We start from the raw sequence: 13613 nt of genomic DNA on the forward strand, positions 1-13613 counted from the left end.
TTTAAAACTTTTAAGTATTTCAGTGAAGTATTCTGGGTTTGATAATCCTGTGTAATTTCTTTCCTGTGAATAGCTTCACATAAGCCACTATTTTGATTATTTTCTGTTAATCTTTGAGTATGTGACATTTTGTTCTGCTAGAATAAAATGTGATTATATGCAATTGATCAATTAAAAATTAAAATGATTGTAATCCTCAAGTCAGCTAACATGCACTATGGATTTTATTTTCCAGTGTCTGAATCTTGGCGTGACAAAACATGTCTCAGTCAGGTGAAAAAGTAAAGGTAAAGAAATGGCTGCATGGCCAAAACTTTGCTTGGAATCTGTTTAACTTCTGAAAATACTCGTGTGTTTATTGAAGTGGTAAAACAGTGAATAAATGATACCTTATTGCTTCATATGTGTTTCTTAGAAGGATCTGCTTAGTAGAAACAGAGCTTGCATGGGATTCTAGTAATAGGCTTTCAGATGATTGCCAGACAGTCAGTGTTTGCTTACATATTTAGAATGGTGCCTTTACCTAAGGAAATTTCATTTGAGAAACCATCGTTTCTCATGTTTTTCCCCATCTGAGTGAGTTTTAAAAGGTTTGTTAGCAAGTAACTATTGCCTTTTAAGTGATTTTTCCCTGTATCCCCCTTACCCCACTGGAAGTATGGCATGGTATAAAAACTATTCCCATTATAAACTCATCTGTAAAGACAATTTGGTTCCAGCTAACTCATAGGTCCCTAAGTAAGTGGCTGCAGTTCTTGTTTAGGCTCCTATTAGGTTTTCAGTCAATTGATAACAGATGGTGAAGCACACTACCCTTTTTATAGCCCAGATCTCTTTGATAAGTTTTTCAGGCATGTTTCTTTTTCCTGCTTTTGTGTTAGAAGTTAACCATTGTGAAGATAGGTGAACAGTTTAGCAAGCACAAGACAGAACTCTGTGTAGTTTTATCTTGGTTATCTCTGCATTACTATACAGTGCTCTTGTTATAGAAGATAGTAGCAGCAGATACTAAATTTGAACAGATATTTTTGACCTCTAGCTTAAAATCTTTGGCATTTTTAGCTATGTTTTCAGTTTAAGATTAATAATAGTGTGTTCTTGCAAGCTTGCAGATTTTTTATCTGAGGAGGGACTTTTGTTTATGCGCAGCCCAAGGTACTTACCAGATTCCTATTTATATCAAGTTGCTTGGCAAATGGGACTATTTCAAGGTCTGCCTTGCTACAGCAGGGGAAAAAAAAAGATTTCATTCTCTATTTTTCAATGTGTTTTATGTACCTCTGCACTTTATTGTATAGAATCAAGTGAACTCTTTTTCAACTTTTTAGGAGGAAAGAGATCTCATTTATACTCAACTTTTGTTCTCTTGTCAGTTTTCTGACTCAGCAGGTTATGTGGGATTCGCTAATCTGCCCAACCAGGTTCACAGGAAATCTGTGAAGAAGGGCTTTGAATTCACACTGATGGTGGTTGGTAAGTGCCTTGTTTAGGTATTTGTGACTGTTATACAAAAACAACAAGATTTCTTTCACAAAGACATGTGTCTTCCTACTTAGCAATTGGCTTTTATACAGAAGAAAAAGTTCTGGCCCTCTATACACTTCTAGATCTCTTTCTGTGTTGTCATGTTTGGTAGGAATGAGTATTTGTAGAGATTAAACATGATGACTTTGAGCCAACAGGACATTCTTGTACTCCTGACTCATCATCAGATGGTAGGGATAGTTGATTAATCTTTCTTTGACTCCCATTTCCCCATCTGAAGGCATGAATTCACATGCTATCGAAATGGTGATGCTGCTATTCTGTTTTCTGCTGTTCCACACTGACTCACACTGATAGTATCACTAAACTTTTAATTTGCCTGTTATATGAATGAGCACCTGTAGGAATCTGATGGGAAGTCCCTTAGGCACAAAGCTGGTTTAAGTGATGTGTTGAATTATACTTGCATTGGATCAGTTTAATGTTATACAAGTGCAGTGGGAGTCCAGAGTACTGTCACCTTTTTGTAATGGTTACTTTGGAATGACGTGTTATTGTAAAATGAAAATGAGAAGAAATGAATAACACTTCCTTATAATTCTCTGTGCTCTGTAGCACCTTTTGGGATTATTTGGTGACAGAACATTCAGCAGTGTCTGTGAAATAACTAGGTAGTTTGTGATAAGTGTAGAGATTTTGATTTCATGTAGCTTGTGATGATAATACAGATAACTTTTCCATCTCTAAGATTAGGTGTTAGTAGCCTCTAAACATGGCAAATCATTCGAAATGCTGAATCCTTTGATTCCTTGGGTTAGCAAAAAAGGGACTTTTTGAAATTCACATTTAGTAATTGCATGTACAGGTTTAACTTTGTTACTTAGATGTTGGATAGAATTTGTATCACTGGAACTGGAACTTCTCAGGAGAGTTTTGAATAATTTTCTTATGATTTTCTGCTTCATTTTTCATAGGACATATGTAGCCTGACTATAAGGGTGCAAAGCTTGACTCTTAATTTGAGATCGCTTTATTCATTCTCCTTCCTAACAGGTTCAATTTCTAACTTAGGAAAACCTTAAAGCTCTCAAATTACAGCTCCTGATTTTGTAAGTTTAAATGAAAAAACACTTTTCTTTCCATGAAGTAACCAAACTATCTCTATGTGTATAGTCAAATGCCACATGACCTTTCAGCTTTTATTATGAAATCTATTACAGTAAACTTATCATTTTCATGTAACATTTATAAAAACACTAGAGGCTTGTTTTTCCTGTGGTTTTAAAGTGCTTTGCTGAACCTTTGATGTTTTTATGTCAAAAGCTAGGGTGGATCCTGATGAACAGATTATTTTTCCTCCAAAATGTGGGCTTGGCGAAAGAGGAGGTGCTTTGGAATAATAGGTGCGTATGCTTAATAACCTGAATTATTTTGTTTGTAGGTGAGTCTGGCTTGGGAAAATCTACTTTAATTAACAGTCTGTTCCTGACTGATCTTTATCCAGAACGTTACATTCCTGGAGCTGCAGGTAAACATGGTTTCGCGGTTAGAGCACATGCTCTATGAAATGTCACATTCTTTCAGTTATCATTGCTTCATTCTGATGAGAACTTCACCCTTTCTTTACCCTATCTAGGTATATTTTAATCCTCCATATTGTATTTTTTGAGCTGTCGTTTTTTTAATTTAATTTCTTTCAAACTCAGCTTCTGTTGTTTCTTTATCAGTTGTTATTAAAATAGCCAACACTTCCCCTGCCACCCCAAACTTTTAGATGTTAATATACCTAAATATGGTTTTGCTCTGATCCCTATTTCCTCTAATGCTTTTTGCCTGTAATGCCTTAAATCCTGCTAAGAGCTCGAAATACATTTTGACACAGAATTCAGCATGCTTCTGAGTATTTTAATTTTATGTTTTCATGTTGCCATGAGTAAATCCCCCCTTTTTAGTTCATTGCTTCTAGTTGATTTAGAAAAATGTGGTGTTAAATTTTGACTAGCTAACTTGTTTTCTTCTTTAAAATACTTCATGTCACATTGGCTGCAATACACTTCAGATTAATTTCCTCCTTTGTTGCTCTCTCCTGCAGGGATTTCTGCAGCAATTGATAGGCACAATAACAATCAAAATGTTCCTTTATTTTAGAGAAAATAGAGAGAACAGTTCAAATCGAAGCTTCTACAGTAGAGATAGAGGAGCGAGGGGTGAAACTGCGTTTAACAGTAGTTGACACGCCAGGATATGGAGATGCCATTAACAGCCAGGACTGGTATGTGTGTAAATACTGCCTTGCTTGATAGTTTGTATCTTACAAAAACACTGGTATGTCTGTCTCTCTGAACTTAAGTGATCCAGCTGGTGGTCTTTGGATAACTTTGATATACTAAAAGGAAGCAACAGATTCATTATTCTTAACATTATGGAGTGTTATCTTGAATTCTTGGTAGAGGGTCTTTTCTGAGTCCTTGCAGTTAAGCACAATTTTCTAAGCACTTCTGCATTCTGTGTGCTTATCTTCGTATCATCAGTGACATGATAATTTCATTTATGTGGGCTTTCAAATCAAGTTTCTCATACATTTATTTGTTACCTAAAATACACATCCCTAGTAAAACCGTATTACTTTGTACAACTTCATGTTTCACTTTTCTAACAACCTTACTATGTTTTCAAAAGGTTTGGTTAGTGTTCTCTAGGCTCTGTATGATTCTCCCTCAAAATTAATAGCCTTCTCTCCAGTAAGGTTCTCTGTGACAACTGCAGTCAACTTATATATATCTCTATAGCTGCCTCTGACAGAAGGAAATTCTTTGTCTTTTACTTTCTGTATCTCCGGCCCATCCCGATTCCATGTCTTTAATATGGCACTTTTAATTCCCTGTTCTTTATGTGCACTACTAGCAATTTGGGTAGCATTGCTTTTTTAATGATGGAGGTACTACTTAGCTGTCTCTGGCCTAGATATTGCTGTTAGCCTTTATAGCTGAAGTAATTGCCTGCAGGTACACTGGACAGCATAAGTACTTGCTTTAGCATAAAGATCAAGAAGAAAGAAAATGGTAAAATAGGTGGGAAGGAACTGGGCAGTTTGCAACAAAATCAGAATTAATAAGATTGTTCATAAATGTAATTTCCAAATCATCATGATGATGCACATCCCGTTAACTGTGGAGAACTGATCTTGTGATAACTTTTTTTCAGTAAAGATGAGATGTTACTGTGGTTATAGGATACATGGATTACTCCAGTGCAACTAGAAGCTAAACTTTGATTTTTATTTTTTTTAGTTTTATTTTTTTTAAGTAGCTGTCTTTTAAGAAGTGCTAACTGTTTATTTTGCTTAGCCTTTAGTTTTTGTTGGCACTTTTTTGTGGTGTGGGGGGGTAATCCTAAGGAAAACAAAATGTCACTGTGCAGAGAAAGGGAGCATAAAGCTGATACTGTTTGATTTGAGTTCTGTAAGTTAAAGATCAGGAAGGAAGCGAAGAGCTGATCAAATAAACATCTATAATGCCAATAGAATGTTTCATAATCTTTTCTTGACAGAATGCTGTGTTATCTTATTAGGCATAGTTTTTCTTTTCTTTCTATGGTGTACTGTAGAAACAGCAGAAGTAAAGGCAGTGAAGTTACATAATATACTAAATGAAAGTTTGGAAGTGAAGTTGTACTGGGATTTTTATTTTTCTCCCACTTTTTCTACTTTATTAAGTTGGAAAAAGGGATCTTTCAGAGTAACACGAAGGCATCTTTTTGGACTGCAGCATGGTCTTGCTTATTTTGTGCACTGTTGACTAGAGCTTCCTTCCGCTGGAGCTAAGAGCTCTGCAGCCCATGTATTGTGTTACATAGAGCTCTTCCTGTTGATTGTGTTCTAATGCCCTTTGTTTATTCTGTTAAGATGTTTCATAGAGACCTACGTGTTCAGATTTTTCCCCTTTCATTTTTGGAGGCTTACTAAACAGAGTTATGCCATGATGATTCAGACCCAGTAGAACAATTTACTGGTTTATACGTAGTTTTCTGGGATGAATCTTAAACATAAAAATACATTATGGGAACAAATAGTACTGACATACTAAAGAATAAAAAGATGTAGTTAGTTTTAGTTACATCTTTCTAGTCTCATTTTCTTATGTCACATGAAAAGACCTTGTCTGTGCTCTGATGAGTGTCATTTTGACAAAGTCTTTACAGGATGTCATAGGGATTTGGATGGATAGACTCTTTATTTCAAACTATAGTCAAGACCAACCCAGTGCAACTACTTTCCTTCCTTGTTAGTTCAGAGCAAGCAGCAAGTTTGTGTTTTTGAATTTACGTTTGTGTTCACTGCAGTTACAGTTAACCAGTAGATGGTGCTGATCTCAATCCAAGTTTTATAAAGCACTTCTTTGGGACAGCTGTAACTTCTGCAGGCTGTTTTTCAGGGTGATGAATTTTACTAAGGTTATTTTTGAACAGGGGTAAATCAAACTGGTACAATGTCTGTTAGGAGGTAGTAATTGCTGAGAGTGTTTCAAATATCTTTCTTCTGAGTAGGTTTTCTTGTGGCTTTTGGTTTCTGTCTGTGCACTGATGAAGAGCTTGATTTTAGAGTTTGACTTTAAAGGATGGGAGCTGGGGTCAATTTTTTTATGTACTTTCCATTACAGAAGTACTGCTAGAAAGGATTATATGTTGTCAGGGGTTTGTCCAGGAGATGTCCTGGATTAGAAGAACAGTGTTGGATTTGGAAATGAGTTCTAGATTTAGTACAATGCATTCTCTAAAGTAGATTAGTTTTTGTTTTCCAAATGCTGTTGAACTTAAACAGTCCATAAGGAAAGGTGGAGGCTAACCACAGTTTAGTGGTAATTTTTTAGATTGTGTGAAGCTTTCGTGCTAGCTTGAGTTCTGTAATCTAGAATCAAACCACACCCGAAAATGCTCTTTGTATCTGTTTAGGCATGTGTTTGGAGAAGAGCAAAATTCTTTATGGTAGGAGGTTTGAAGCATAGGATGGCTGTTCCATGCATGCGGACAATGGGATCATGAAAGAAACGTGTCCTTAAAGTAGTATCTTTCATAAGACAGATGAGAAAGTATCTAAGGAGAGGAGGGGGAAAAAAAGATGGCTTCATGCACAGATTTGGGATCAAATCTGGCCTCAAAAGGATCAGTGACAAAACCAGTCTACAGATTAACTCACTAGATGTTGCAGATCATAGGCCTCATTTCATCTTGGTTACAGTGTCACAGGTCATTCTTTAACTGCTTTCTGGCTGCTGCAAACTTTCTTTTTTTTTTTTTACTGGCTTATGCTAAGTTGATTTTGTGGGGTTTGGCAGCTTGGTAATACTCATTTTCTCCCAGTGGGTTTAAATGCAATGGTTGTGTTGTTTGCTGTTACAATACAGGATGTGCTATCTCCTAAGTAATGGTAGCACAGTGGTATAAGCCAGGTGTTTCCCGGAAGTCAGGAGGTACAGGACACTAATACCATATTAATAGGGAAAATTATAGCTGTTAGAGCTAGAAAACTGCACGTAAACTGATTACATTGCCAGAGAAATGTGTGATAGTTGCTTTCCCATTGTTTGTTCGTGGTTTCTGTCCTAGTATCTGTACGTCTTCAATCTCATTACCTTTCACCAGCTAAGAGGAGAGTAGCTAAGGTCAGCATGAACGTAAACCCTATTGTCCTGTTTGAACACATTTATCTATTTAGATGCTGGTTCTTAAAGACTTGAGCAGCACTAAGGTCAAAACTCAATAAATACATGTTTTGCTGCATTGTCTTCTGTCGTACAATCTAGAAATCTTGCAGATATAATTGTGTACGTATGTATATTCGGCTATGGATTTGTGCCTCCTAGAGTCAAAAGCTTACCCAACTTTGGAAAATCAAATTCCCTCCAAGATCTCTTCCATCATTCTTGTTACTTCCTTTCATTATTCTCATTACAGCTGTGAAGCCCAGGGTTGAACTTTGCTGTCTGTCACAGTATTTGCCATCATTCTATGTGTTCATTTTCCAGATTACTAATTCTGATATGTGTTGTGTTCTCTTGTCTGTGTCCTCATTAAATTTCTCTGGTCAAATTTGCACTTTCTCAACAAGAGAAATACTATTTTTCAAGTTAGGTTTTCTGCTCAGTTTTTCCTCAAGTAGTTTAAGATACGCCCATGACACGCAATCATCTGCCTAATCTTATCTTCATCAGTGTGTTCATTTCCCTTCTCCAGCAGCACTTAATATAAAGTGTCCTTCTATATTAATCTTGTTTGCAGGTGTCTACATGCTCTGGAATATCTTAAAGCAATCTTCTTAGTAATGCATTATGTTTTCTTTCCTCTCTCTAGTCACAGCTCTTTATATCTGATTCATCTGTGTATTCAAATGTTGTGTTCCTTTACATATTTGTAGGGCATATTTTAAATTGCCTTGAACTAAGTAGGAATTATTTTTCTTTGCCCACAGAGTAGGATTCTGTAAGGTAACAAGGATAGCTTATATAATCATGTGAGGCTTGAGTGCTTGGCTTAAAAATGTATTTGTATGTAATACAAGCAGACTAAATACCAGAATTTTCATAGGTAACTATAGAAATTTAGCTTAAAGGTCAGGGTTGTAAATCAAGAGGACATCCGGGATATGTCATTTGTCAGTTGGTTTAAAAACAATTCCTCATCCCCTACCCCCAGAAAAAAAGCAGAAAAAAACATCAATCTTCTGTTCCTGCCTGTGTTGTCTCAGCACTGAGCGTTTCTTTTTTTTTCCTGAGCTTGCACTTGATCTTTTTATCCAGTGGGCATAATAACACTTCAAAGTAGCTCTAGGCATGAATAGACACTCGGTGGTTGCTGTGAAAGTATCTTTTTGCACTATCAAAATACTTTCAGTAGTAGATACAATGCTAGAAGTTGAATTTTCTTAACAACTGTTTTAATAAAATTCTCCTCCTGTTCTTATCTTTTCATAATCATTTCTTTATTATTTTAAAGCTGATCTATGATGCTTCTCTTTCTCTTCCCCCTCCCTCCATACCACAGCTTCAAAACAATTATCCAGTACATTGACAACCAGTTTGAAAGATACCTTCATGATGAGAGCGGTCTAAACAGGCGCCACATTATAGACAACAGAGTCCATTGCTGTTTTTACTTCATCTCTCCCTTTGGGCATGGGTAAGAAAAAGCACCTGAGCTCTTGTATTTTGGGGCATTGTATCTTGTTCATAAGATTGTTCATTACTTGAACTGGAAACTTAACTTTAATATTGAGTTACTTCCCACACTATCCAATGCAATTAAAATGGTCTCTGGGGATTAATGTTCTCCTCTGCTTTGTCCCCTTTTTGGCATTCAGTATTGTTTTGAAGCAGTCAGTATTACATTGTTTATCACCCAAAAACATAAGAGCTTGTAATATCCTATTTATCTTATAGTGATAATTTCAGTTCAGCCTTTACACAACCAAGCCAATAAGCAAGTGCTCTTACTTAATTTATTCTGGAAATACTATTTATGTAGATACTTGAAATAATTTTTAATACATTTTGTTTGTTAAAAAATAAAACCAAAATAAATAAAAAAAACCCTAACCAACCACCCAAACAAACACAACCCCACAACCCCCCACCCCTCTCTTCTTATCCTTTTTTTTTTCCTACTTGTTGGCAGGCTGAAACCATTAGATGTAGAATTCATGAAGGCTCTTCATGGAAAAGTCAACATTGTCCCTGTGATTGCCAAGGCTGACACACTGACGCTGAAGGAGAGAGAAAGGCTGAAGAGAAGAGTAGGTCTAACACTTGGTCACGGGAGCAATGTAACCCATACAATGTTTAAACCAAATAAAAAGTAAATTCAAACTGAAGAGGGGTGAGGGGTACTGGCCAAATTGGGTGAGAGGTGGGAACCTTCACTGCAGGGTGATGTGCTTTACCAGTTACACTTGCTGAGAACCTGATCATTCTTGACTTCATTGTGCACCCCAATAGTGCAGGTTTTGAGCAAAACTGTTTAACAAGGGTTCAGGTCATCCTGAAGTGCATGTAATGGAGAAGTTTCAGACTAGCTCTCATTTAGTCCAGTCTACTGAATGCCCATTAGTTGTGGGAGTGCATTAGATATGTTCTGAGATCATTAGTTTCATCCAAAAGAAACTTGGTTTCTCTGCTCTATTTGTGCTATGTGGTTTGTAGCTAAATGTGGTTGAGGTGATTGGAAACTTGCTTAATAAGTGCACCCATGACAAACTAAAACCCTAATGTAAAGGCAGGACAGTTGGGCTAATATATTAGCAGGGTGCTTTTGTAGATCCATTGTTACGAAAAAATTGTGTCTTGTATACATTTTTCCTACTAGGTTATCTGTTCATGTGAAATAGAAGGATGTACTCTGGATTGCGGTGGAGAAAGTCTTTCCAGACAGTGGTACTAAAATAAAACCTTTTGCATTGGAAGCTTACTTGCTGTCTTTAAGGGGTTTTTTTTTGCCAAACCTTTCCAAGACAGCCCAGCCTCTGCCAAATAAGACATTGTAGTGAATTCTTCAGAAATAAATCACAAATTTGTGGTTGTAAAGGTTTTTTACCTGAAATCTAATTCCTGGTTAATCTCATTATAGAATAATTTATCTAAGGAATGTAAATATTTAATCTTTTCTTGTTTATCCTCTTTGATTCAGAATGACTTCATGCACCTTGTTAAACAAAGGAATGGGTAGGTGGTGAGACTGTATTATGCTGAGAGGTGGCTTAGTAAAATTTGAGACCACAAGTAAGGTTCTATGGCCTCCAGCCCAGTACATTCATTTGTAAAGTTTTAACAGATTTGAACCCCATAAAGCCTGTGAATTTTTACAAGTTTAATAACTTATGCCTTGAGTAGTATAGAGATAATTACTACTTCTAAATGCAGCCTATACTTTGTGCCAGGCTCGGCAAACTTTTTTTTCATGGTAAGATAATAGCTTTTATATTATATCTTCATATCATTTTATACTATCACTTTTTGATATGTCACTGAGGACGTGACATATGTTTTGCTTATAATCCTCTGGCTTTCCGTAGTCCTTTAAAATGGTTGCTGTATCTTTATTCCAAGGCCTCTTGTGTGAGGGTGTTTTTCTGTTTTCTTTGAGGGAATACAGCTTTATTTAACTGGGAAAATAGTATAGTCAAAATCATGCTTACAAACCAGCACTTAACTGAGCTCAACCAATTCAGAGGATTTGTTTGGGATTTTTTGGGTGGACCAGTGTCACAAAGGTGTGACTGTGGTTTGTGCAGACATGTGAGCAACAGCAATTTGGCAAGGTGAGGTACTGCTGGCATTGCTGTTTTATATAAAGCTCAGTGATGTAAAGAAGACTTGCCTGAGAAATGGAATAAATCCTCTGTATCTGAGGAAGTTTAAAGTGAGGGCAGTTGTGACTGGATGAACCCTGTCTGCAGTGTAGACATGCACTGAAGCGGGCAGGAGCTGTTTATACAAAAGTGACCAGCTTTATGATGAACTAGGTGAAAAGGGGAGGAAAAAAGGAAAGAAGTCATTCATTGACTTAAAAAGGATGTCTAGATTTTGCAGGAAATAATTCTCTTTGGGCTTCTTAGCTTTTATTTTGTTGTTCCACAAATACTATGAGGAGATGGCAGGTACTGTGGGCAAATTGAAAGAACTCAGGGAAATAACAAACCAGAGATATAGCTGCTTATTCTGGTTTTATCACTTCTCTTTTTCACTGGCTGTATTGGCTTGGTGAAAGATTTTTATCTAATGGTAATATTGTTTGTGGAGCTGCTGCTTTTTATAAAGAAACTCTATTTGATCTTTCAGCAGTGTAGTTCAGGCTCTGTTTTCATAGGTACTTACTTTTTTTGTTCAGCATTTGGTAGCAGAATGATGTTGACAGATTTGAAGCAGTCATTCAAGTGTAAATTTATTATTTTACAATATAATTCTCTGGGAATCTGAATGTTCTGCTTTGTCATTTCAAATACATAAAATAAACTGATATAAATAGCTTCTAGCTACAGTTATCTTTCACAAAATCAGTTCCTAGGTGAAATAAAGAGGAACATACTCTTACCAGGTTTCAAAACTTGCTGTAATTGTTTTATGACTCTTTTCTGCTGTGCTCCTTTTATCTGCTGTTTGATGTTGGGGTCTTAGGGTCAAGCATAGCATAGTGCACATGCTGTTTGACATTTACTTCTGTCTGGTGTTATTGCTGAATTTTAGCTGACACATGGCAATAGTGCAAGTAAATGTGTTTCCCAGTGTGGATTTGGAATTGCTTGGTTTTCAGTACAGTTCTGTAAGTGATGTTAGACTGAGGGTTTATGATGTAGGTTTTATTATGGAAGATGAATCCCCGTTTACATATCCTGTGATGAACAGATTAATTTAAACCTTTCATGACCATATTCAGTGCTAATCCACCTTTAGTTCTTTCTAGTTTGAGCAAAGTTACTTTTAACTAACTAGCCTTTAGAACAGTCTGGACTTGCATAGGTGGACACCACATTTATGCGTTGGCTAAATACAGTGAGATGAATGGCTCTTCTGCTGTAGACTGGGGGAGAGGTTAGGAAACAGGTAAGCACATCTTCATTATTTTTGTGCTGCTGGCAAAGGTCACTGTACAAACTGAGTTTATATTAATTCAAATGTATAATCTCGTTCCAAAGCTTTGAAAGTCTACCTACTGTATATTGTTCTAACTCAAAGCATCTTGGCTAACAGAATCTCTAATCAAGATTAAGAATCAAAATCCTGCTTTGCTGACGCAGCTTGAAGTCTTATTTTTTTTCAGATGTTTCTGCCATTTGGCCATCAATCTAAAGTAAAATGTTTTTGTTTTGCCGCTTGCAGCAAGATCAGTTTGTGATGCTTGCAGAGGAAACCCAGCTTGGAGTAATTCCTGTTTGGTCTTTCTGGAATTCAAAGTTATTTTTTAAAACTCTTGAGTGGGAAGAAATGCAAGGCAGTTTCACAAGCTGTGCCATGCACGGCTGCTAAGGAAACCTGCTCGAAAGAATGACTTCATGAGAGGAGAACTAATATTTTGACTTTTTTTTTTAATTTCCCATGGGAAGGCTAATCTTTAGGAACACAGAACCCTCTGAGGCCAATAAAATTCAGATTTGAAGAAGCAAAATGCTGCTACATTGTTAGGAGCATAAAATACAGTTTGTTTTTATTGCAATTCTTTTTCCTTTCAGGAAAGCACTAGGTTTAACAGCTGTAATATATTATTCTAGCACCCCTTGCTGTTGGCTTTCCCGTAATTGTTTCACTTGCATTTTATCTTTAAGATCTCAGGCAGGTTAAATGTGCTTTCTTGCTTTATGCAGCTGCTTAAAGGCATCGCACTGCAGCGCTGCCCCACCTGTCCCAGCTGTGCATCTTCCGTTATCATTTAGTGGCAATTCAGTTATCTTCCATTTTGCAGCCTGCATTGCTTTAGATGTAATTGGGTGAATGTAACTGTTGATAGTTTCTTGGCAACACTTATCCCCAAATTTCTTTTTTCTTTAAAAAATATTGCTCTCTGTGTAGGTGGGGGCTCATAATACTTTATTTGGTGTGTGCGCGTGTGTGTGAGTGCGTGGGATGTTTATATACCTGGCAGGAAAACATTGTCATGGGAATAGCTGCGGTTCATACATGGTCATTCCTCTTCCAGTGGTCTGAAGGATTGTTTTATTGTAAACAGCTGTTTAATAATCAGGCTCTGGTTGGATAAGTTTTATTTATACTGTAGCTATCTGTTGCCATCACAACAAAGGATCAAGGAACCCTGCAATGCTCTTCAGAAGGCTCATTAAGACCTATCGTCTATTTGAAGTCTGGTTGTACTTGTATTATCAAGTTAATTTCCAGTTATATGTGTAGTCATGACAGCACAAGTCCTTACATAGGTTTTCCTGAATGTTTTTGTCATTATATTAATGCTCACTCTGATTTTTGCCCAGACTTTGTCTGCTGTGAGAGTTCATTGCTGCAGTAGTACTGCTGCTTGGTTCAGGTGCCAGGTGTGGGGTTACAGTTGCAACTGGTTAGGAATACTAATCTAGGAAGTCTTCACAAATATCCAAGATCCCTTTAAAGAGAGTTATTGTGGAATCTCGGCAT

At 36.7% G+C, this 13613-nt stretch overlaps 1 protein-coding gene across 1 annotated transcript in view; it reads left to right on the forward strand.

Moving 5' to 3' along the window:
• Positions 1–232: 232 nt before the first annotated feature.
• The window catches only part of SEPT2 (septin 2), a 31604-nt gene continuing 18223 nt past the window's right edge, over positions 233–13613 (forward strand). The window contains exons 1-6 of the mRNA XM_010018778.1: positions 233–287; positions 1374–1473; positions 2927–3013; positions 3634–3757; positions 8524–8658; positions 9154–9271. Coding sequence (XP_010017080.1) covers positions 261–287; positions 1374–1473; positions 2927–3013; positions 3634–3757; positions 8524–8658; positions 9154–9271 — 591 coding nt within the window. The 5' untranslated portion in view covers positions 233–260. The remainder of the gene's footprint in view (positions 288–1373; positions 1474–2926; positions 3014–3633; positions 3758–8523; positions 8659–9153; positions 9272–13613) is intronic.

Source organism: Nestor notabilis, unplaced genomic scaffold (genome assembly GCF_000696875.1).
Source record: "Nestor notabilis isolate BGI_N333 unplaced genomic scaffold, ASM69687v1 scaffold27647, whole genome shotgun sequence".
Lineage (NCBI taxonomy): Eukaryota > Metazoa > Chordata > Aves > Psittaciformes > Psittacidae > Nestor > Nestor notabilis.